This window comes from Macaca thibetana, chromosome 12 (genome assembly GCF_024542745.1).
Source record: "Macaca thibetana thibetana isolate TM-01 chromosome 12, ASM2454274v1, whole genome shotgun sequence".
In the NCBI taxonomy this organism is placed as follows: domain Eukaryota; kingdom Metazoa; phylum Chordata; class Mammalia; order Primates; family Cercopithecidae; genus Macaca; species Macaca thibetana.
The window spans coordinates 20,003,055-20,026,331 of record NC_065589.1 but is presented as its reverse complement, the minus strand read 5'-3'; the positions used below and the strand labels follow the sequence as shown (position 1 = coordinate 20,026,331).

Here is a 23,277-nt window from a genome sequence, read left to right as displayed (position 1 = left end):
AAAACAAATTAAGTAAACTTGTGATGAGAATAATAAAATCACAATTAAAAAATTATAGAATTTAGGCCAGGCACAGTGGCTCAGGCCTGTAATCCCAGCACTTTAGAAGGCCGAGGCAGAAGGATCACAGGAGTTTCAGACCAGCCTGGGCAACAAAGTAAGACTCCATCTCTTAAAAAAAAAAAAAAAAAAAAAAAAAAAAAAAAAATTTAAAGATTAGTCAGGCACAGTGGTGGTGTCATGTGCCTGTAGTCCCAGCTCCTTGGGAGGCTGAACAGGAGTTCAAGACTGCAGTGAGCTATGATCATGCCTGGGTGACAGAGTGAGACCCCTGCCTCAAAACAAAAACAAAAACAAAAGAGAACTTAAAAAAATTATACTCTATTTCATTCAAGAACGGTTTCAGGATGTTTATAGCACACACATACAGTAACAAACTGTATATTTTTAGATTTAATTTTGCAATATTTTTAAGAAAGGCCTGACTTCTAGGGCTTTGTATTAAGCCCACTGTAATAATTAGATTAACCACATTATTTAGGTGCCCCCTCCCAACTCCACATGGATTGGCTGGCTTTTTACATTTCCTAAGGGTTACTGCTCTCTCTGGACTTACTTCCACATATCTTGCTAAGATACTCCCTCTACTGTAGCTGAACTGAATCAAAGGAGAAAATAACCACAAACTCATTTCCACCCATTCCTCCTTGAAATTGCTGGGTATAGTAACATTCCCATTTCCCAGTATGTTGCACTAAGAGACTATACTACATCACAGAAAGTCCACTGACTGCACACCACAAAATAAGAACTATTTAAAAGTCATGCCAAGGCTAGGGTTTGTTGGAAATGCCTCAGTTCTTTATAACTCAGTTAACAGACCGCTTGTGTCATGCCATCAAACAATTCTGCTTTTTCAATGGGCCTGGCAAGTATGTCAGCCTAAATTATCTATGTATTTCACAGACTTCAAAGTACTGCCTGGAGAGGGCTGATCTAAGCTGCGCAAAGGAGGGGTGGCTAGCTACAATTCTATAAGATGAAAGGACACGCCAAATGATTTTTTAACAGAAAAGAAAAAGGAATGGTACATGATGTTCCCTAGTAAACGACTATTACATATAACTCAAATAGGCTCCTGTTCGGTATAGATCCTCTTCCACCAAAGTACCAATGATTAAAAACTAAGGTGTTTGGTCATGTTATACATGGCACAGACTGGAAAAGAGCAGAGTCTTCCACAGAAACTTGCCACTCCTATTCTCACATTCACCTAAAAGCCCAAAGAAAGATACTAGCAGAAAGCCTACTGGGAGATCAAAACAGCTTCTAGAATAATCAGAGGCTGATATGGAGCTTGAGGTTCATAGTCTGGCCAAGTTAAGAAAATAAAACAAAGCAACTTGATTTTTAAGTCTCTTCCATCCAACAAATTTATTTCACATTGGAACCCACAAGACTATAATTTATATTGCAAATTTTATACATCGCCTGAAGAATTTCAACGCAGGCCTAAATGATTCACTAATGCAACAAGAATCTTATGAAGACATAATGCCTCCAAAAGTCATATTGAATGTGGGTAAACAGGCACCTTTATACACTCTTGGTAGGATGCTAAGTTTGTAAAAAATCCTTTTATGAAGAGAATTTAACAAATTATCAAACATTTAGATGTTTACACCTATGGAATGATCAATTCTAGTTCTAAAAATTCCTATTTGTATAAAAGTACAAGGACATTTCTTGCAACATAGTTTAGCAAAAGTTTGGTAAACATCTAAATATTCATAATAATCTAAGTAAATAAATTATAGTACACTGATATGATGGAAGATTATCCAGCCATTAAAAAGAAATGAAGTCAATAGAATGTGCTCAAAGGAGAAATGAGGTGCAGAACAAGACAGGTAAAGTATATCCCATTTGTATAAACACTAAAAAGTATTTATCCATTATCTATGGCTGTAAATAAAAGCATAACATATGCTGACATAAGCACAGAAAAGGGTCGGCAACTAATTCTAAGAGTAGGATTAAGGAGAAGTTGAGTATTAAAAAAAAAAGAAAAGATTAGAATTGCTCTTAAATTAAAAATACACATTCATGAAAGGTCTTAAAAACATCACAAATATATTTTCAATTTTTAAAAAAACATAATAAAGCTTAAGAACAATTTTCCTTAAAATGCTCTCCTATATTATGGCACCAAAGTACAGACTTTCCTTTTTAAAATAGTGCTGAAAAGCCAAGAAACAAATGTGAGGAAAAATCTATGACCTTCTCAACGCATGAAGGAAAAAGTTATGTCCTTGTGGGTTGGCTTTTATTTAGTTAATGTAAACCTGGAATGGATTTTTTTACCTACTAAAAAAAAATACAATATTCAATGCATGACAGGGCACATTATACTCATGTTAGCAGATCTTAACTATGTGGAACCAAATCTATTAAAATAACTTTCTATATTAAAAATGATGTATTTACACAGTTAAGATGCCATCACGTATGCAAATGATGTTACTTCAAAAATTGTTAATGTCAATGCTCCTTACATCCATATTTTTTGAATTATTAATTGGAAACTCTACATGCGAAAAATATGAAATGGTGAAATTAAATTAATCCAGACTGATGACATAAGCTCTCTTCGGAAAACCACATTCCACATGTGGATGCTAGATAATCCTCCATTATTTGAGGGCTCCAGAATTACTGGATAATTTCTCAGAACTGAGGTATTTCACAAGCCCACAATGAAAATGCTTTTATTGAGTTATTTTTAAGCACAGATTTACACAAAAACCTTTAAAAATCTGACCGCTATATTTTTGTAACTTATAAGACAGATACGCAAACACCAACATACATATATGGCACAAACCAACAGCAAATTGAAAGAACAAACCAAATCATAAAAAAACAGTGAATTAGGTTTGTTCTGTGATGGCCATGGTGGTCAAGCGAGGAGAAAAGAACAAGACTCTTAAACATATATTGTGACTAAAGTTTAAAAAAAATTCTGGATTTCTACATCCAAACTAAGCAGGGTAAGAAGAAGTAGATGATTCTCTCATTTAGAAAAGTTTCAGGAACAATGTGAAATTTTAAAAGCTATTTTGTCAGTGATTTGAGGGGTATAGGAAATGTAGCTTGCACCAGGACTATAGCAATGCTTCAAAGAAAGTTAAGAATGCTCTGAGCAAAAAGTGAAGGCTTAGCATACTTCATTAAGAAAGTGACACTAACTGGCCCCTATGGGTGGTCAAGAGGCTTTAACCTATCCTATTCCATCTACTATATTTATTAAAATCCAACATTTTGTAAATGTAGTAGTTATAACCAAAATGCATGGCAATTTGATTTTCAGGGTTCTCCACAGATATATGTCAAATTGACAATTGCACGATTGTATCCTGCTAAATCTAAATCACCCTCTTACATTAGAAAGCCAAACCAATCTTTCTTTGGCTCTTGTTCCCTTTATACTTAAACTCACTCAAACCAGTGATATGTTTTCTCTTGCCATTTCAGGGAGATTCTATGTATATATACTGGCAGCTTCAGTGACCATAAAGCAATAAACTACAATGCAGAAGTCAATCTGTGTTTAAGAAAAAGCCTAAATATTGGATTTTGCAAAATACAGTTGGTTTTCTGGGTGTACAGATTAGAAATTCACAATTAGGTCCTTTGCTCCCGAGAAGTCTTTTTTTTTTTTTTTAAACTATTTGGTTTATAGTTCAGTTGTTCCTGACATTTAACAGAAAAAATAAAAATGTTAAGGACTGAAACCAATCACCAATCAATAGCTCACACAGCAGCCTGATATGGCAGCTTCAGTGCTGCGTCTGCTGACTTCCTTGTTATCAACTGAAAAACATTCACCCCACAGCAGAGTCTGCATTCAACTTCTCATTCCAAAGCCATACACCATTCTGCCCAACAAAAGGCATAAATCGGCTGAGTCCCTTGAGTCATGACTAATTTTGTAAAATGTTGCAGCAACTTCATATCTAGAGTCTCAATAAATGCAGTGGTTGGCTCAGCCTCAAAGAACCTGAATGTGTCTGATTTAGAGTGGAAGTCTTAATGCTCGAAAAGTATGCCTGACACAGTCTCTAAACTGGCAGCCTGACGGCCTCACACAACACGGATGGTCAGTCAAAAAAGTCTACATTAGAATAAGAAACTGTCCAACAAGGTCAAGCACGAAAATTGGGCTAGCAGTCTTTCATCTACTCTTACAGGAATACTGGTCACACAAAATGTGTGGGAGGCATATCGAAATCCAATATGGATTCTATTTTTGTTTTGGAAGACATGCTTGCCCACCCCAAACTGATACAAGGCTGGGAATGTTGGGTTTTTCCTTAGTATTAGAAAACAAATTAATGGCAACTGTTGCTCCCTTCTGAGCTACCAAAGGGCAACTGGTACATTCACTCTGGGCATTATCTGTAAGAATCTGCTCACAGGTTTGTCTCCCTTAAGACTGGCAACTCTTTCTCTGATATTCTAAAGCAGTCTCTAGCAATGAAAAATAACTTACAAATCTTTTCTACCAATGTGCTGTGCTGAATGAGACTGCCTTGCTCATTCTTGCCACTCTATCACCACTCTTTTGAACCAGTAGTTTGGGTACTGCTCCCACCAATGAAAATTTGAGGCATTTTCACATTAACTGGAAAACTATGGTTTAGATTTTTGTCTTCAAAAAAGTTTCATTTTTTAGAAGGAAATTGCTAATGTGAATCCAATAGAGAAAAATGGTTACTGGTTTGAGAAACAGTAAAAACACGTTAATTCACTCAAAAAAAGTAGGTGACCAATTACTCAAAAAACAATGTTCCTGTTTCCATAAATAAATTCCCACGTTCGTCTGTTTCAGTTTTCTTATTCTAAAAAAAAAAAAAAAAAAAAAAAAGGCATAACAGAACCAATTAAGTCAAAAGTGAGGATAAGAATTGGCCCTGAGTGCCTCAGCAAGGTGACATTAGCCCTTTAATGGACAGCTAAGGCTTTCAAGTCATTCCAGTAAAAAAATTCCCATAAACCAGGATGCTACGTTATCTGAGTTTAGGAATTGTAAACATCTTAACAACAAGAGCAAACACCAACAGTTCTTATTACGTGGCTAGAACTTTTCAAACTGTAATTTCATTTAATCCTTATAACATATCAATGAAATAAGTGCTATCATTATTCCCACTGTACAGATGAGGAAGCTGAGCCACAGAGAGAATAAACAAATTGTCCAAAGTTAAGCAGCTGGTAAAGGCAGAACCATGACTCAAAGCCAAGCACTCTGGCTGCAGAGTCTCTCTATGGAACCGCGGTGCTTTGCTGCCTCCCCTGTTGTCCTCTATGTACACCAGATGACAAGTAGGGAATCCACATGTACATATGTAGAATACTCCATCAGAAAAGCTCATTTTGTTATGAAATAAAATCCAGGCCTACCTAAACAGAAAACATACTCCAAATAAACTAAAGCAAACCTATGTTTTCAAGATGGTAGACTTACCAAGCACATTTACCTCCCTTCATTTCTCAAATACCATTGATGATGGAAAACTTTTTAAAAAAAGAATAAAGCAGAATGGTACAAGACAACAGGCAAAAATAATATCAGAAATGAATCAATGGAGAAAATAGAGCAGAGTAATTATAACAAAAGACAGATATAAAAGAGGTTTCCTATAGAAACAGGAACTATCCTTCCCAACGAAACAAAGTATCACAGAAATGCAAATCTAAAAGCTATATGAATGAGTTTCTGGGATGATTTTCTAAGTCATTTCTTCTTTCTTTCTTTCTTTTTTTTTGAGCGGGGGGCAAGGCGGGGCAGACAGGGTCTTCCTCTGTTGCCCAGGCTGGAGTACAGTTGGTGTAAACATAGCTTACTGTAGCCTCAACCTTCTGGGTTCAAAAGATCCTCCCACCTTGGCCTCCCAAAGCACTGGGGTTATAGGCATAAGCCAACACGCCTGGCCACCTAGGTGATCTGTTAGAAGATGGCCTATAGCACTAGCACCTAAGAACAGTTCTCTCAATAGGAAGTCATCCTAAGCATAGGCCTTGGGGCCAGAAAGAGAAGCAGGGTACAGTGTATACCTGGGCCTTTCCAACAAACACAAATTAAAACAAAAATAGCAAAGGCACCACTACCCAGGACTAAAATACCGTCAAGTGCCCCATCCCTGCAACAACCCCAGTTTCCTCACTCGCACCCTCCGCCTGGTTGTGAGCATGCCCAGCCCCACAGAACCGTGCAAAGCCCTCAGGGAGCCCTACCGATCAGGGAAGAGGCCTACTGCTGAAACAGTATTACAACACTTTTGAGGAAACCCATGTAATTAACCTAATCCTGATTTATAAATGTAACCATATATTTCTAAACACGAACAGATCATCAACGATCAAAACAATGTAAAATGCAAATAAATAAGATGAATGGAAACAACTCAAGGCTAACAGAAAAATTTGACAATGGAATTATATCAAATTCTCAGTTATCTCTACCAATGGAGGATTTAAGGTACAAGAACACTCAAAACTATTTGTAGCTGGCACTAAAAATGTTTTCTGATTTTTACTACAGTAAATTTACCACCTAAAGAAAATTCTACATAGTGATATTAAACATGAACTTTCATTCTCTAAGGATGTGTGACGGAGACCTATACTATGGCTCCAGCTCCAAGTTCAATATTTTATGCAGCCCTGGGCAAATTACCACTTTCTGTCTTAATTTTCCAATCCATTAAATGGGACAATAGTGGGGAACAGATGGAATCCAGCCTTGGCTGGAAAGTTTGCCATGGACAGTACTAGCTCTGGTCATACCTCTATAATTCCTAAGATAGGTCGATTTACAGTCAATAGTTGTGACCACTTTGTAAAGTTAAGAATAATAGGTTTATCCTCTTCAGGAGAAATTGAGAATAAGGTCTCTGCTTTTGTCAACTGATTCAAAAGAACACACTCTGAATTCTGTAGAGTCTAGAGTAAGCATCGCGGCATAAACACTGCTAGGAATTGATCTGTTAAATCCGAAACCAAGGAAACACAGCAATTGAGTCCCTTCAGGTACTGCTCACCAAGGGACCAATGCACATACAGCTTCGAACAGTCAGATTTGTATCAGAGACTGAATTCCTTGGCAATCAAGTGGAGGTGCTTACTAAATATATACTCATTAAACAACCACCCCATTCCAAGTGTGGACCAAGCAACCCACTGTACTAACAAGTCCAGGGCTTACTCAAAAGGAACAAAAACTGGTCAAACACATTCGCAGTCACTGGTACAACGGTAACAATGGACAGTCACTGCTAAAGCAGAATGACATGATATCAAGTATGTTAAGACAATATGCACACAAATCATGTCATATAAGAAAATGTTCCACAGTGCTTGTCAAGTTGAGGTTTTAATAGAAATCTTCTTAATTATTAAATTCTTTGTTGAAAAATGCTTTCCATTAAAAGAAATGAGAGAGACAGCAACCAAATAGCTGGACCTTAAATTCTGATTCAAATAAATTAATCATAAAAATGAAATTTATAAAACAAACAAAACTAAAGTGGTAGTGCTTATCTTTTAGAAATACATACTAAAGTAGTTGGGTGCCGGTGGCTCACGCCTGTAATCCCAGCACTTTGGGAGGCCAAGGCGGACAGATCACCTGAGGTCAGAAGTTTGAGACCAGCCTGGCTAACATGGTGAAACACCAGCTCTACTAAAAACACAAAAATTAGCTAGGTATGGTGGCACACACCTTTAATCCCAGCTACTCAGGAGGCTGAGGCACAAGAATCACTTGAACCCAGGAGGCAGAGGTTGCAGTGAGCCAATATCAGGCCATTGCACTCCAGCCTGGGTGACAGAGTGAAACTGTCTCCAAAAAAAAAACAAAATACTACTAAAGTGTTTGCTGATGAAATGATACAATGTCTATGATTCATATTAAAATAATATGGGAAGTTGATAGTGGTATAGATGAAAGAAGCCTGTCCATGTGTTGGTAACTGTTGAAGATGGGGGCTGGGTACATAGGGGCCAATTATACTACTTTTTCTGCTTTTATGTATAGTTAAGGTTTTCATAATGAAAAAAATGCTTTAAATACACAAATCAAATCAAAGGTGACTTATTCTTACCTGTATTAGAATCTTTTATTACAATGTCGGAGATTTCAAACAGTTTCAGAGGAAGGGGCATCTTACGATTTGCTGCTATGGTCTTCAGGAGGCCAGGAAGAAGGGTAGTGCGTGCCACCTACAGGAAAAGACATGGAATTGCACTGACCAAATACGACCCAAACAAACAAACTTGGTGAAAGACAAAGACTATGGCAGAAAGACTATGGCTTCATAGGAAGACACTTCTGGAAAATGCATTGCCCTAAAATATCAAAGTCACTTTCAATTTTCAACTCCAGAATACTGCAATTGAACTGAAAAGAACTGAAAACATTCTGGCTTCCAAATTTACAAAATAAAAAATCATAAATGTGATTAAAAAATAAATGAGAAACAAATATAACCTAAATATGTTTGCTCATATCTAAGGCATGATTATTTTATTCATTATCATTCATTATTTCATTTTTCCTTTTTTTTAGAGACACAGTCTCACTCTTTCGCACAGGGTGGAGTGCAGTGGGCACAATCATAGCTCACTGCAGCCTCAAATGCCTCAAACCGCTATAGCAGGAGGCAAATGCCTCCTGCCTCAGCCTCCCAAGTAGCTGGAACTACAGGTACATACCACTGCACCCAGCTAATTGATTATCATCTCAAAAACTAAAGTTTGCTTTCAAGATTTCAAATGCATGTATGCAAGTTTTCATATCCTGCCTCATTTCACAAAGTAATTGAAATAGACTACAAGAAATACAAATGTTTAAGTAGATTAAATATAGGTCAGGCACCGTGGCTCATGCCTGTAATCCCAAAGCTTTGGGAGGCCAAGGTAGGAGGAACACTTGAGGCTAGCAGTTTGAGACCAGCATGGGCAACATAGCAAAACACCACCTCCACAAATTTAACAATTAGCTGGGTATGGATACATGCCTTCAGTTTCAGCTACTCGGGAGGCTGAGGTGGAGAATTGCCTGAGCCCAGGAGTTCAAGGTTACAATAAGCTATAATCATACCACTGCACTCCAGCCGAGGCAACAGAGACCCTGTCTCTAAACAAATAAATAAATACAACCATAAATAGATTAAACATGAATTACTCAAAATTAGGACCAGGAAAAATGTAAATGCAATTAAAACACCACCACAATGAGGAAAACAGAACACAAATACGTAGGTGCTAAAAAATATATACAGCTGCTATGGGTAGGCTGTAACTACAGTTCTAAACTTTTCATTAACTAAAGCAAATGTGAAAGTATGTACAGTCATTTCATTCCTACTGTTCCTAAGAAATGCATACCCTGGTACATTTGAAAAAAGCAAAACTTTCCTGCTTTGTATGCAAAATAAATTTCTCCCTGTGAGCTATACGGAATATATTAGCTTCCAACACATGTTACCAGAAGGGTTTTATAAGCAGTGGTATAACATTACTGTGAGAGTCTGGGCTCTGCAGTCATACACCAAGCACTATTATCTTTTCCCTAGACAACTGCATAACGTTCTTCTGTGCTTCCACTCCTGCCACCTTGTGGCCTATTCTCCATACAGAGCAGTCCTTTAAGACGGAAATCAGATCATGCAACTCCCCTGGTCAAAAATCTCCAAGAAGTTTCCATTAAATTTTGAATAAAATCCATGGCCTACCTGGGGCCGTGTGATGTGCCCTGCCTCCCTTTCTACCCTCAAGTCCTGCTGCTCCCACAGGCTTACTGCACTCCAGCCATACTGGAGGCCACACTGGTCAGCAAGTAGATTTCCATCCTGAGGCCTCCACGCTTACTCTGCTCATACATTCTTCCTTTAGGTTCACATGAGGCTTCCTTCCTTCCTTCAAGGGTCTGCTCAAATGTTCTCTCCTACAGAGGTTTGCCCTGAACACCCAAGCTAAAACATAGACCTTCTTAGATCCTGCACAAGTAACCATAAGACCCTAAATGGAATTGCTAGACTGTGTTTTGAAGGAAAAAGAGAACGTCTTTCCCATCACACTCACTATACCAACAAGCTGCTATTCGCCTTCAACGTGGTGCTTCTTAAATATTGTTCATTTTCCCCATTGGAGGGCAAGTGCCCAAACCATTCACAGAAACGAAACTACAATGTTAAAAGTTAAAAGGAAATTTAACTTATTGAAATACAATAAACAAACTACTGTTATAGAAAACTTTTCTTAATTTTATCAGTGTATTTTATAGATATGCCTTATTTGCATATTTAAAAACCTACAGAAATACAAAAAATTACACCTGAATCTGATCAAGCTTCTATATCCAACTACCAATTTACTGGAAACTTAGGGAGCCATTGGAACATATTCAGCAAAATCCTAAATGTAATAATTCTGTAGGACAAATGACTCAGTTTCTTCAATAAACAAACTGAAAGGAAAAGAAAGATGGAAGGATGAGAGGCACAACTTGTAGATTAACAGAGACATGAAAAGCATATAAATCAATGTCAATGTATGAACCACATTTGAATACCAACTCAAACTGTTAAAAAAAAAAATTGATAGGAAGCTGAGATGGGCGGATCATGAGGTCAGGAGATCGAGACCATCCTGTCCAACATGGTGAAACCCTGTCTCTACTAAAAATACAAAAATTAGCTGGGGGTGGTGGCCCGCGCCTGTAGTCCCAGCTACTTGGGAAGCTGAGGCAGGAGAATCGCTTGAACCCAGGAGGCGGAGGTTGCAGTAAGTCAAGATTGCGCCTCTGCACTCCAGCCTGGCAACAGAGTGAGACTCTATCTCAAAAAAAAAAAAAAAAATTGACAATTGGGAAAACTGAAACAATGACTGGATATGTGAGGTGATTAAGGAATATTATTGTTAATTTGGAAGAGGTGTGGTAATATTCTGTAAGTTTGTTTATTGTCACTATAATAAAATTTTACATATTTTAGCCAAGTTGCATTTTTATCTTGTCCATTCTCTAACATATTTACTATCAGAAAAGAGCCCAAAGTTAAGAATTATGCAGGAGAAAGAATGGATTTAGACAAGAAACTGAGTTATAGGCCCATGAAGAATTTTACATTTAACCTAACCATAAATAAATATAAACCTCTTAGCCAAATTAGTAGTAGTAGGACTCACCTATTGGTAAAGCAAGGTAAAATATAGAATCTGTTAGGTCAAAAGATAGGCACTCTCTTTCATCTTTAAGGTACTTTACGCAGAAAGATTGATTCCTAAGTGTGCTAAGCCACAGCTATTTATAGTGACATTTAATGCATTTCTGATTATTTTCCTTCCACTTATATAAAATAGATAAGGCAGGATGTAAATCCTGAAGAACATAACAGTTACCACATCTTAAGAAATCTATCAAGCTTCAGTAGGGGAATATAAGGCAAAGAGGGAGGTGGGGGGCAAGAGCTGAAAAACTACCTGTTGGGTACTATGCTCAATACTGGGTGACGGGTTCAATCACACTCCAAACCTCAACATCATGTAATATACCTTTGTAACAGACTTACACATATACTAACTGAATCTAAAATAAAAGTTGAAAAAAAGGCCAAGCGAGTTGGCTCACACATGTCATCCCAGCACTCTGGGAGGCCATGGGGGGTAGATCGCTTGAGGCTGGGAGTTCGAGACCAGCCTGGCCAACATGATAAAACCCCATCTCTATTAAAGTACAAAAATTAGCAAGGTATGGTAGCACACGCCTATAATCCCAGCTACTCGGGAGGCTGGGGCACAAGAATCGCTTGAACCCAGGAGGCGGAGGTTGCAGTGAGCCAAGACCAGGCCACAGCACTTCAGCCTGGGCAAGACAGTGAAGCTCCGTCTCAAAAAGACAAATAAAAATAAAATAAAGTTTTTTTAAAAAGTAATCTAAGTAAAACTGGGAGAAAAAGGTGCATTTGGAATAAACAAAAATCCATTAATATTTACTGAAAAATCATTCTATGCAAATGAATTTGAATACCTCTTATTAAAAAGAACACTATGGGCAAATTTTAAAAGCAATAGGAAACTAGACCTCAGAAAACAAAATATAAAAATTCATTATTATAATCCTTCCAAAATTAGTATAAGGATTCTTCAAAGTTCTGACCCTAAATATAGATAAAGAATTCATATACTTGATATATATTACCAATTAGCTCTTTAATTAGTCTAGCTGTAATCTACAACATTAGTAGGTGGTTCTATAGATAAAATTTAGAATTTTTAAATTTAGATTTAAACACTTTCAGAACTTTTAGAATTGTTTTTAGAACTAACCCATCCCTTATTTTTGTATAAGTAAAAACCAAAATCCAAAGAAACGATTTCAAATCAGAATTCAGATATTATTTATAATAGCATTAACCTTCTTTAAAATATAGCCTTCCAGTTCTAAGATTCCCCTTGATTCTAGAAGAAGACATGATTTTCTCTAAAATCTGGGTTAAAAAACACACAGATTTGTACATGCAAGAGAAACAGAACAAGAGCTTATTAGTATAAAAGAGATAGAACTATTTAAAGTTATTAATAAGCGGCCGGGCGCGGTGGCTCAAGCCTGTAATCCCAGCACTTTGGGAGGCCGAGACGGGCGGATCACGAGGCCAGGAGATCGAGAGACGATCCCGGCTAACACGGTGAAACCCCGTCTCTACTAAAAAATACAAAAAAAAAAACTAGCCGGGCGAGGTGGCGGGCGCCTGTAGTCCCAGCTACTCGGGAGGCTGAGGCAGGAGAACGGCGTAAACCCGGGAAGCGGAGCTTGCAGTGAGCTGAGATCCGGCCACTGCACTCCAGCCTGGGTGACAGAGCAAGACTCCGTCTCAAAAAAATAAAAAAATAAAAAAAAATAAAGTTATTAATAAGCAAAGATGGTATAATTTTTAAATGCCCTCCCTTTATAGTTAATATCCTAATCTATAACACAAATCACTTAATACTTAATATTAAGGTAGTATCATTCTCATTTAAATATTCCTAAACTCTAAATGAAACTGCCAATAAACTTAGACAATTACAATAAAAGAAATAAGCAGCACAGTCAAGAACTGATATAATGGGCAATTTCAAAGTGAATGACTTACGGAGGAACTGGGAACAGGTTTTGTTCTTTTATTACAAATGAACGGAAAAGAGATGAAATCTGGCTAGGTGCAGGGGCTCATGCCTGTAATCCCAGCACTTTGGGAGGCCAAGGTCACTTTGTGGATCACTTGAGGTCAGGAGTTCAGGACCAGCCTCACCAACATGGTGAAACCCCCTCTCTACTAAAAATACAAAAATTAGCCAAGCATCGTGGCGCACACCTATAATCCCAACTACTTGGGAGGTTGAGGCAGGAGAATCGCTTTAACCTGGGAGGCAGAGGTTGCAGTGAGCCGAGATCATGCCACTGTACTCCAGCCTGAGAAACAGAGCAAGACTCTGTCTCAAAAAATAAAAATTAAAAAAAAAAAAAGATGAAATCAGAAAATAGTGTTAAAAAATCAATTATGAAATGGAAAGTTCAGACAAGAGGGACTGGGCCAGATAATACAAAGCAAGTAAGAACCCAGTATGAAGCTAATCAAGAAAATATTATTTTTAAAAGTGTTAAGAATTTTTGGCAGTATAGCACGTAATAACCAACTATAAACTTACCCAAGAAGATACTATAAAAAAGCTCTAAGATTTCACCATCTCAGGTATAATAACTGAAGAGACTTTTCCTAACTCATGTACTGCCTCTCGGTTTTTACCTGAATTCTCACCTACTTAAAATTCTTACCTGAAATTCAGCTGTTTTAGGATTACTTATGTGGACTGCCTTTGTTGCAGAGATATCCAAACCAAGTTTATCAGCTATATCTTCTTGGGAGCACTGTGAAGTACATACAAAACAGATTAATATGGAAAAGCAATTACTTAAGTTTAAAATAAAAAGTAATGCTGTAAGTCAACTTCTAAGAACAATGTATATTCTCTACATATATCAGCAAGTTAAGAATAGGCCTGGTGTCAGCTGGAGTAAATGTAATAAAAAAAATAAACAAATAAAAAAGAATAAGCTAAGAATGAATACACATCAATCTCAGGCCCGCAGCAGATGGAATTTAACATTAATCCTTCTTTCACAATGAGTCCTAGGCATCATACAGAGCTAAAGTAAATTTTTCACGTGGAGATGGTATAAACCGTACTCAGGCCCTTCCTAAGCTAGTTTCCCATTTATCTTTCCAATCTAATCTCCCATGATGCCCTAGCCATTCCCTAAACCTTATGTTTCCCTACCTTACCTGAAATGCCATCCCAGCCCCACTTGCTGCTATTCCCTAAGGCAGACTTAAATGACCTCTCTTCCGTAATAATATTCCTAATGACTCTAGTCAGAAACTTTCCCTCCCTCCTTGGTATTTCATGACTTTCCATTTTGACTACCATTGTAACCCTTGCTAAATCCACACTGACTTGTGGCAGAACAGTAGGACTGAGAACAGAATTCAAGTGACTGGAACTCTGCCCAGTGCTCTTTTATTGTATCACTTAACTTCTGTGCACATGCCTGAAACTCTTACAACAAATAAACTGCTGAGTACCCAGTGATCAAAGAGAAAGATGCTTGCCACCCTCAGAAACCAGCATTGTAGGCAGAAGTTATGAAATTAAAAACTCACTGACGATTAGATACATCAAGTCTAATAATAAATGATATAATGAGATAATGCAAGTATGGTGCCTGGCACAGAGTAAGCGCTCAAAAAATATCAACAATGATGATAACTGACAAATCATTACCAAGGATAAATTATTATCATGTATATTAATGCTAGCTTTTTGAAAGAGCATTTAAAACGTAACACAAAAACTGACGTACCATCAGATTATTGTACTATTTTCCAGTGTTAGGCAATATTGTTCATTATACTGTTCTACAACTAGTTTTCAAAGGCTAGTTGGCATGCATTTCACTTATTAAAACAAAATGGCACACACCAACTGAAATGGTAAGAATTCATTTCATGTCAATGTCAGTTCTAGTGATTCTTGCCATGCTTTCTCGAGAAAGATCCTGAAGCCACATCCAGGCATAGCAGAAAACAGCTCCCTGATCTGCTATGGCTGCTGAGGTGGAGAATGGTGGCAGGCACACTGGGGATAAGCGTTTTCCCCACAGCATAAAGAAGTTTTATACCAACATTTAGGTATAATTTGATTGATTAATTAGGAAATGCAATTGACATGAAGCAATCTACTCTCAAATGAAACTAGTTCTCTCTGTGTAAAAGAAAAAAACACTCCAAAGACACATGGCAATGCAGCTGTGTATCTGAGTGACCTTGTATTTTATCACAGCAATGGATAATAAGGGATAGTGACAAGAGGCAATTTAAATTAAGCTACCCTGAAGTGGCAGTAGTTAGTACACAGTAAGAAACTTTTTTTTTTGTTTGAGACAGTCTCACTCTGTTGCCCACACTGGAGTTCAGTGGCGCAATCTCGGTTCGCTGCAACCTCCATCTCCCAGGCAGATTCAAGCGATTCTCCTGCCTCAGTCTCCCGAGTAGCCGGGATTACAGGTGTGCACCACCACACCCGACTAATTTTTGTATTTTTAGTAGAGACGGGGTTTTGCCAAGTTGGCCAGGCTGGTCTCGAACTCGTAGCCTCAAGTGATCCGCCCGACTAGGCCTCCCAAAGTGCACGGGATTACATGCCTGCCAGGAACTTTTTTAATGTTAATATTTATGTGTTTATTTTAATGTGTTAGAAAAATACAACAAGTAAATGAACCTCATAATTTTTACAGATATTATTCCTATAACAAGGCTGAAGTACATAAGTCAACTTAAAAGTGAGCCAATTTGAAAGAATATAACTACTATGCAGATACAGCAAAAATCATTATGATGAAATGTGAATTATTTACACTTGGAAAGTCAGGGACTAGGTTTCAGGAAAAAAAAATGGCTGTTACTCTTGTGCAAAACTGGATTTAACAACATAGACCGTCTTTGCTCAGTGATGCTTAGGCTTGCCTATAAACATCTTCGTAAACATCTTTAATGTTAAAATTCCTACAGGAAAATTTAGTACAAATCTGAAACTCTCTAGGAGCTCACCCCTTTCTCTTCCCCTCAGTGATAAACAATGAATATATTAAAGTGACTTTGGACAGCTGAACAGACTGTTTCTAACATCCCTGGTGTGACAGTTCAGTCACAGGCCTTGGATGCAGACAGGCATGGGCGGGAATCCCTGATCCACAGCCACGGCGTAGGACAAGTTACTTAAAATAACTGCTGTGAAAGACAGGAACGCCTACTTCACAGGAGTATACTGAGAAGAAACAGAATCATGTACACAAAGCCCTTGGCACAGGGTAAACATTCCCTGCAGAGAAGCCACTAGTCAAGACTCAGCCTCTGTGCTCCTCTAAAGACACATGAGGCTCCAAGGTTACAAAATTAAACTGCACCACTAATATAAAAGGGCAGGGAAAAATGCATATCCAAGTTTTAACAGCAGTTGTTTCTGGGGAGGAAAAGAGGATTCGAAGTGAGGAAGAGAACTGTTATGGTTTACTCTAATGGTTAAAGTATGAGTCCTTTAAAATAAGATGTATTCCTGGCCGGGCGCGGTGGCTCAAGCCTGTAATCCCAGCACTTTGGGAGGCCGAGACGGGCGGATCACGAGGTCAGGAGATCGAGACCATCCTGGCTAACCTGGTGAAACCCCGCCTCTACTAAAAAAAAAAAACAAAAAACTAGCCGGGCGAGGTGGCGGGCGCCTGTAGTCCCAGCTACTCGGGAGGCTGAGGCAGGAGAATGGCGTAAACCCGGGAGGCAGAGCTTGCAGTGAGCTGAGATCCGGCCACTGCACTCCAGCCTGGGCGACAGAGCAAGACTCCGTCTCAAAAAAAAAAAAAAAAAATAAGATGTATTCCTATGACACTCATATGTTTTAAAAAATAAAAATATATTTCTCAATGTTATTTTTGGTATTTCATTTTACATGAAATCGTGGATGCTCACAACTACAAATATGTGTATATATATGTACACAGATGAATGACATGGCATTGCAGACCTAGCATACATGGTATGAGACCATGGAAAAGCACTGTTCTAGGAGGCCAAAGGTCAGGACTCTGCTCATGATATAATGAGATCATGCAAGCATAGTGGCCAGGAACATAGCAGTTCTCCTGCTGTCCGTGTAAAATGTGCTACGTACTTATCCTCTCTCAGCCTCAGGCTTCCTCATTGGTGCAGTGCCTGACATATAATAAATGCTCAACAAATGTTGAATGAATGACTGCTGAATCAGAAAAATCAAAGTATTAACCAAACTAGAAGTAGGGTCCCTTAAATACCATAAAAGATTGAGAATTTCAGGGCTAGGGCTGAGTTGCAGAGGAGAAAAAGAAGTAGCTTCCTTTCCCCTCATAGATTAAACATACTTGAATGCTGAAGAACTACATTGTAGGCACCGCAGAAATGCTCAGCAAGAGGGAAAAATGGAACTACAAATTGCATACACATTTTATTCTTTCATATGGTCAATCTGGTGGGGGAAGGAGATATCCTTCTGATTTTGTAATAAAAGTCATTTCCTGATTTAGGCCTTTTATGTCAGCTTTTCAACTCAAAGCAAATGTTTGTGAACATGTTCAAAGACAAAGAAATTAATTTAATGTGGAACAGTCCACAAGCCTTTACCCAGGGCGGCATCTAGTGGGCACAGCCATAACCAAATTAAGACCAAATATTCTAACTTAATAAATTTGGTTATGAAATACATTGTGAACTCTCAACACTCACATCAAACTATAAAATACTTTGTCATCTGTCATTTAAGGTATGTTTTTCTAGGCCTTCATTTTCTTTTGTGGCTGTAAAAAGAAAAGCTTCAACATTACTTTTCCAGGAATTGTATACTCTCAAGTAACAAAGGTTTTCTTTCAGAATCTGGAAGTTCTAACAGTCTAGATTTTATAAATTCTTATAAAGAATCATAGAATAAATAATTCGGAGAGTCTAAGTAAACAATAAGCTGGGCAGAAAAAGCATGTAAGACATACCAGGGCAAAGGTAAGCACTTCAGTGAAGCCAGCGGCTGCCATGTCATATCTGAGAAGTTCAGTGAGCTTATTAAGAGGAAACTGAAAAAAAAAGTACCCATTTGATTTCACCTCAATATTTCTTGTTTTTTAAAAGGGAGATTTATACAGAACATGTCATTAAATAATTTTTTTAATAAAAATGTTTAAAAGATTAAATACCTTTTCACCCTTATGTACTGCTAATGCCACCATTTCCCTACCAATATTACCTCCTCCCTCCCCACCGTTCTGCCACCCCTCTGCTTTTACACAGATGTACAAACCACCCCCACTTCCATCTCTCCCACACACAGCTTCTGCCTTCAGGCCCAAGTTGAGAAAATGAACCTCTGAGAGATTCAACAAGGGCTCCAAACTCGAAACCTGTCTTTCTTCAAAGAACTAGTCATCACAGGTTTTCAACTTACTCTAATCATTTGGGCATCTGTTTTGTATCCTCTCCATAGCAAATGCCTCTCATTGCAGAGCATGTCCAAATACTGCTTGATTCCTACGTTCTGTTTTCTCGAAGCCTTCCTGGCTTTCAATAATCAGTTTCTAACAATAAAGAGTGTTTATTTAAGGGTGCAATCTTACTTGATTAGCTATGGTGTAAGTTTTCGGGAGAGTCATCTGAATGTTGTTATATCCATAAGCAATAGCTGCATCTTCTACAATATCACATGCATGGATAATGTCAGCTCTGGTTGGAGGGATTTCAATCTCAATCTGATTCCCATCACCTATGACTTCTGATTTTAAATACATCCTTGTCAGAAGTTTGGCAAGATTTTCTGGAGTTTCTCTGAAAAAGGAATGAACAAACCATAAACTTCATTGGATTATTTTTTAATGTTTGCATTGTGTTTCAACATACGCTACTAGCTGAAATAGTAATCTTTCTTTTTGAGTTCTATCAGAAACCAGACATGTTAACTGATGTTTTATCATTCCGTAACCGACTCTGAAGGATCGCAAAAAAAAATTAGTCATATGTGTACTTTGTTCTTGAATTAAGTGAAGTTTTCAGAGCATACCTGATTCCAACTTTTTTGTTAATGAGGTCAGCTCTCACCATCTCCTTTCGGTAAGCTAATTCCTTAAAGAGAAAGAGTTTAAAAAGTAAATCATTTCCCATCAGATACAGCTTTAGACTCTTTTCCATTAAATTAGTCATTATTGCAGTTCGATTACGTTCCCAAGAAATTGTCATTAGAGCCACAGATTGAGAATAAACTTGATGTTTCAAAAACAGTATTATGAGGTATAAATTTGTTACATTAGATTCATACGTGAACATCCTACTTGCTAGACAGTTTGCACTGCCTAGAAATAATATAAAATGCCAAACATTTTTCCCTTTCAGATAGTCAATCCCCATTCCCCACGGTAAAACACTGCTGTGCTACATCATTCCAAAGATGTTTATGAACCCTGCTAAAGATTTTCAGTCTTGTCCTATGCAAGCAGATGGATATGAGCAAGAAAGAGTAATTCCAATGTCACAATGTTCATCATACTAAGTCTAAGAGCATGATGAAGATATTCTTTTCTTACAATTTCCAGGTGGGGAAATGCAATGATGTTATGGCTACCAATCTGCTCCAGAAGACAATAGGGGTAGGAGTATCTAATGAATTTGGTACTCAGTCTTCTTCAGACAGCATGTAACTCCACCATATTAGTGACGTGAGAACACACACACATAAAAACCCAGGCTTTTCAACACCTTTGGAAATGTCCTTATGAATATTTCTTATCACTCAATTACTCTCAAAAGTATAACATGTCACTAGCAAAAAGGTCATAAATTTAAAGACCTGTTTTGATTCAAGTAAGGGCAATGGTCCAGAACCTTGCTACACAAACTGCAGTCCTCAGAGTAGACCTAAGAGCACCTCAGAGCACCAGCATCACCTAAGTGCTCATGAGAAAGGCTGACTGCAGGTCTTGATAGCTAGTGGCAGTGGCACCAGAGCTACTGAAGCCCAATCTGCACGTTTTCAAAATCCCCAGGTGATGAGAAAGCACTGCAGGGTTTGGGAGGCACAAGGTGAAGATTACAAAGTAGTAAGTCACTTTTCTCAATAGTTACTATGAACTAAATAGTTATTATGAGATGAACAATACAAGATACACTTTTAAGATAATCTTACTTAATCCTCACAACAAATGCTATTAGTATTCTCATTTGACAGGTAAGGAATTTGAATTTTAGGTGAATAACTAGTTCCAGGTCATAATAGTAAACTGCCAAGTCCAAGTGTTGCTATATGCCCAGTGCTTAGAAAATGATTATCATATAATAAGCATTTGGTATATATATTTGATGAGTGAATGCATGCATATAAGTAGTAACAAATGGCTGGGCATGGTGGCTCATGCCTGTAATCTCAGCACTTTGGTAGGTTGAGGCAGGTGGATCACCTGAGGTCAGGAGTTCGAGACCAGCCTGGCCAACATAGTAAAACCCCATCTCTACTAAAAATACAAAAACTAGCCGGGCGTGGTGGCACGAGCCTGTAATCCCAGCTACTCGGGAGGCTGAGGCAGGAGAATCGCTTGAACCCAGGAGGTGGAGGTTGCAGTGAGCTGAGACGGCGCCACTGCACCCCAGCCTGGGTAACAGAGCGAGACTCCATCTCAAACAAACAAAAAAAAGTAACTAATGAACAAATTAATGAATTAATAAACAAATTAAGACAACCCAATTCCAAAGCACACACCATTAGTCTGTCTGACTACTGACAACTTATCTCCTCTAGATCTCTTACTTTAAAACTTTATACTTTTCGCTGGGCGTGGTGGCTCACACCTGTAATCCCAGCACTTTGGGAGGCCATGGCGGGCGGATCACAAGATCAGGAGATCGAGACTATCCTGGCTAACACAGTGAAACCCCGTCTCTACTAAAAATACAAAAAATTAGCCGGGCGTGGTGGCGGGCGCCTGTAGTCCCAGCTACTCAGGAGGCTGAGGCAGGAGAATGGCGTGAACCTGGGGGACAGAGCTTGCAGTGAGCCGAGATCGCGCCACTGCACTCCAGCCTGGGCAACAGAGCAAGACTCCGTCTCAAAAAAAAAAAAAAATTAAAAAAAAAAAAAAAAAAAAACACTTTATACTTTTCTATGAAATTACAAAACACAAGAAAAAAAACTTTCAAAGAGTTTAAGAAAAGATGCTATTTCATGTGAGAGAGAATCAGTTTCCCCCAGAGGATCCTTCCCTAAGAAAAGCTGTTCTAATTTAAGTTTAGGAGGAAATAAATGAACAAATGCCAAAACACTCATGTAGTACTCCTTTTCAGAAAGCCCATCATTTCAAATTTATGAAAGATCTCTATATTACAAATATATGACTTTAAGGGATTATCCATATGAGGAGAAGAGTGAACCAAATATTAAAATATATTTCTCATTTTCTTCCCAAAAATATACAATCACTTTTATTAACACTTGACAAATCTTCATATTAAAAAGAGGTCGGGCGTGGTGGCTCACATCTGTAATCCCAGCACTTTGGGAGGCCGAGGCAGGCGGATCACAAGGTCAGGAGATCGAGACCATCCTGGCTAACACGGTGAAACCCCGTCTCAACTAAAAATACAAAAAAAAATTAGCTGGGTGTGGTGACGGGCACCTGTAGTCCCAGCTACTCGGGAGGCTGAGGCAGGAGAATGGCATGACCCTGGGAGGCGGAGCTTGCAGTGAGCCGAGATCGCGCCACTGCACTCCAGCCTGGGTGACAGAGCGAGACTCCTCAAACAAAAAAAAGAAGAAGAAGAAAAAGAAACTCTCTGACATAATTTTAAAACCATCTAAAAAGCTATCTCCAGCTAATCCCAACTGCTACTGTCGTAAACTGTAAAAATGGCCACAAATTTCCCCCCTCTCTGTATCCATGGCCTTGCAATGTGATACTGCCAATCTTCCAATCAGGAGATGGCATCTATTTCTCCACCCATCAAATCTAGCCACATGACTGGCTTTGGCCAACAGAATAATATTTGAAAAACACCTGGGCACTGGGCATGCTCTCTTGCTGCTAGGAACCCTGCAACCCCAAGTAAAAAAGCCCAAGCTAGCCTGCTGTATGATGAGGGACACGGGAGTTGTTGACCCCACTGCCAAGAAGCAGACATGAGTGAGGCCATCCCAGATCATCCAGTTGCTAGCCAACCAGTCAACTGACTACATATGGGTAAGCCCTGCAGAGATTAGCCAAACTTGCTCAGTAGTGACCAAGAGAATCATGAGATAAATAAATGGTTGTTGTTTTAAGCCACTAAGTCTTGGGGGTAGTTTGTTAAATAACAAAAGCTAACTTATAATAGATACTTAAATCCGAATCAACTTTTAAAAATATTGCCTATATGATTTCAGTTATGCTTCATACAGTTATATGTGTATTTTGAAGTATAATTAATGCTTAGAATAAAATATGATGTTAAATGTTAATGTCTTCTGGAATGGGGAGGTTTTGATCTTAGCAGGTTTCATCTACTGTAAAAGCTATTTAAATAGCAGAAACCATTTCAGGCTGTGATTTACTTCATAAATGACAAGGGAATAGTGAAAGATTCAAAGGGGAAGAAAAAGCTCATCAAAGAATGCTCTCATTGTATGAGAACCACAAAGTGACTGTGATACTGTTATGTTTTAGAACAGTTATCTTTATGTCAAGTCACTTGGGTGAGGGGGACAAAACCCCCCAGGAATAATACTGGTTTAGATTTTTTACCAAGATCTTATGTCTTGGCAATAACTGTGTGCTTACTACTAAATTAGTCTTAATAATACATTTGAAATTATTTATTAGTTACAGTGATGGCCTTCAGCAACTGTTTTTTTTTGTTTTGTTTCGTTTTTTTTTTTTTTTTTTTTTTTTTTTTTTGAGACGGAGTCTCGCTCTGTCACCCAGGCTGGAGTGCAGTGGCCGGATCTTAGCTCACTGCAAGCTCCGCCTCCCGGGTTCACACCATTCTCCAGCCTCAGCCTCCCGAGTAGCTGGGACTACAGGCGCCCGCCACTTCGCCCGGCTAGTTTTTTGTATTTTTTAGTAGAGACGGGGTTTCACCGTGTTAG

The 23,277-nt window shown here is 38.4% G+C and overlaps 1 protein-coding gene across 3 annotated transcripts in view; it reads right to left on the bottom strand.

The window, feature by feature from the left end:
- The window catches only part of FARSB (phenylalanyl-tRNA synthetase subunit beta), an 896,824-nt gene that overhangs the window by 32,147 nt on the left and 841,400 nt on the right, over positions 1 to 23,277 (bottom strand). For all 3 annotated transcript variants that reach the window (XM_050752079.1, XM_050752080.1, XM_050752081.1), the window contains 5 exons: positions 19,231 to 19,292; positions 18,791 to 18,998; positions 18,173 to 18,253; positions 13,880 to 13,972; positions 8,166 to 8,283 (listed from right to left, as the gene is read on the bottom strand). In XM_050752079.1, coding sequence (XP_050608036.1) covers positions 8,166 to 8,283; positions 13,880 to 13,972; positions 18,173 to 18,253; positions 18,791 to 18,998; positions 19,231 to 19,292 — 562 coding nt within the window. The remainder of the gene's footprint in view (positions 1 to 8,165; positions 8,284 to 13,879; positions 13,973 to 18,172; positions 18,254 to 18,790; positions 18,999 to 19,230; positions 19,293 to 23,277) is intronic.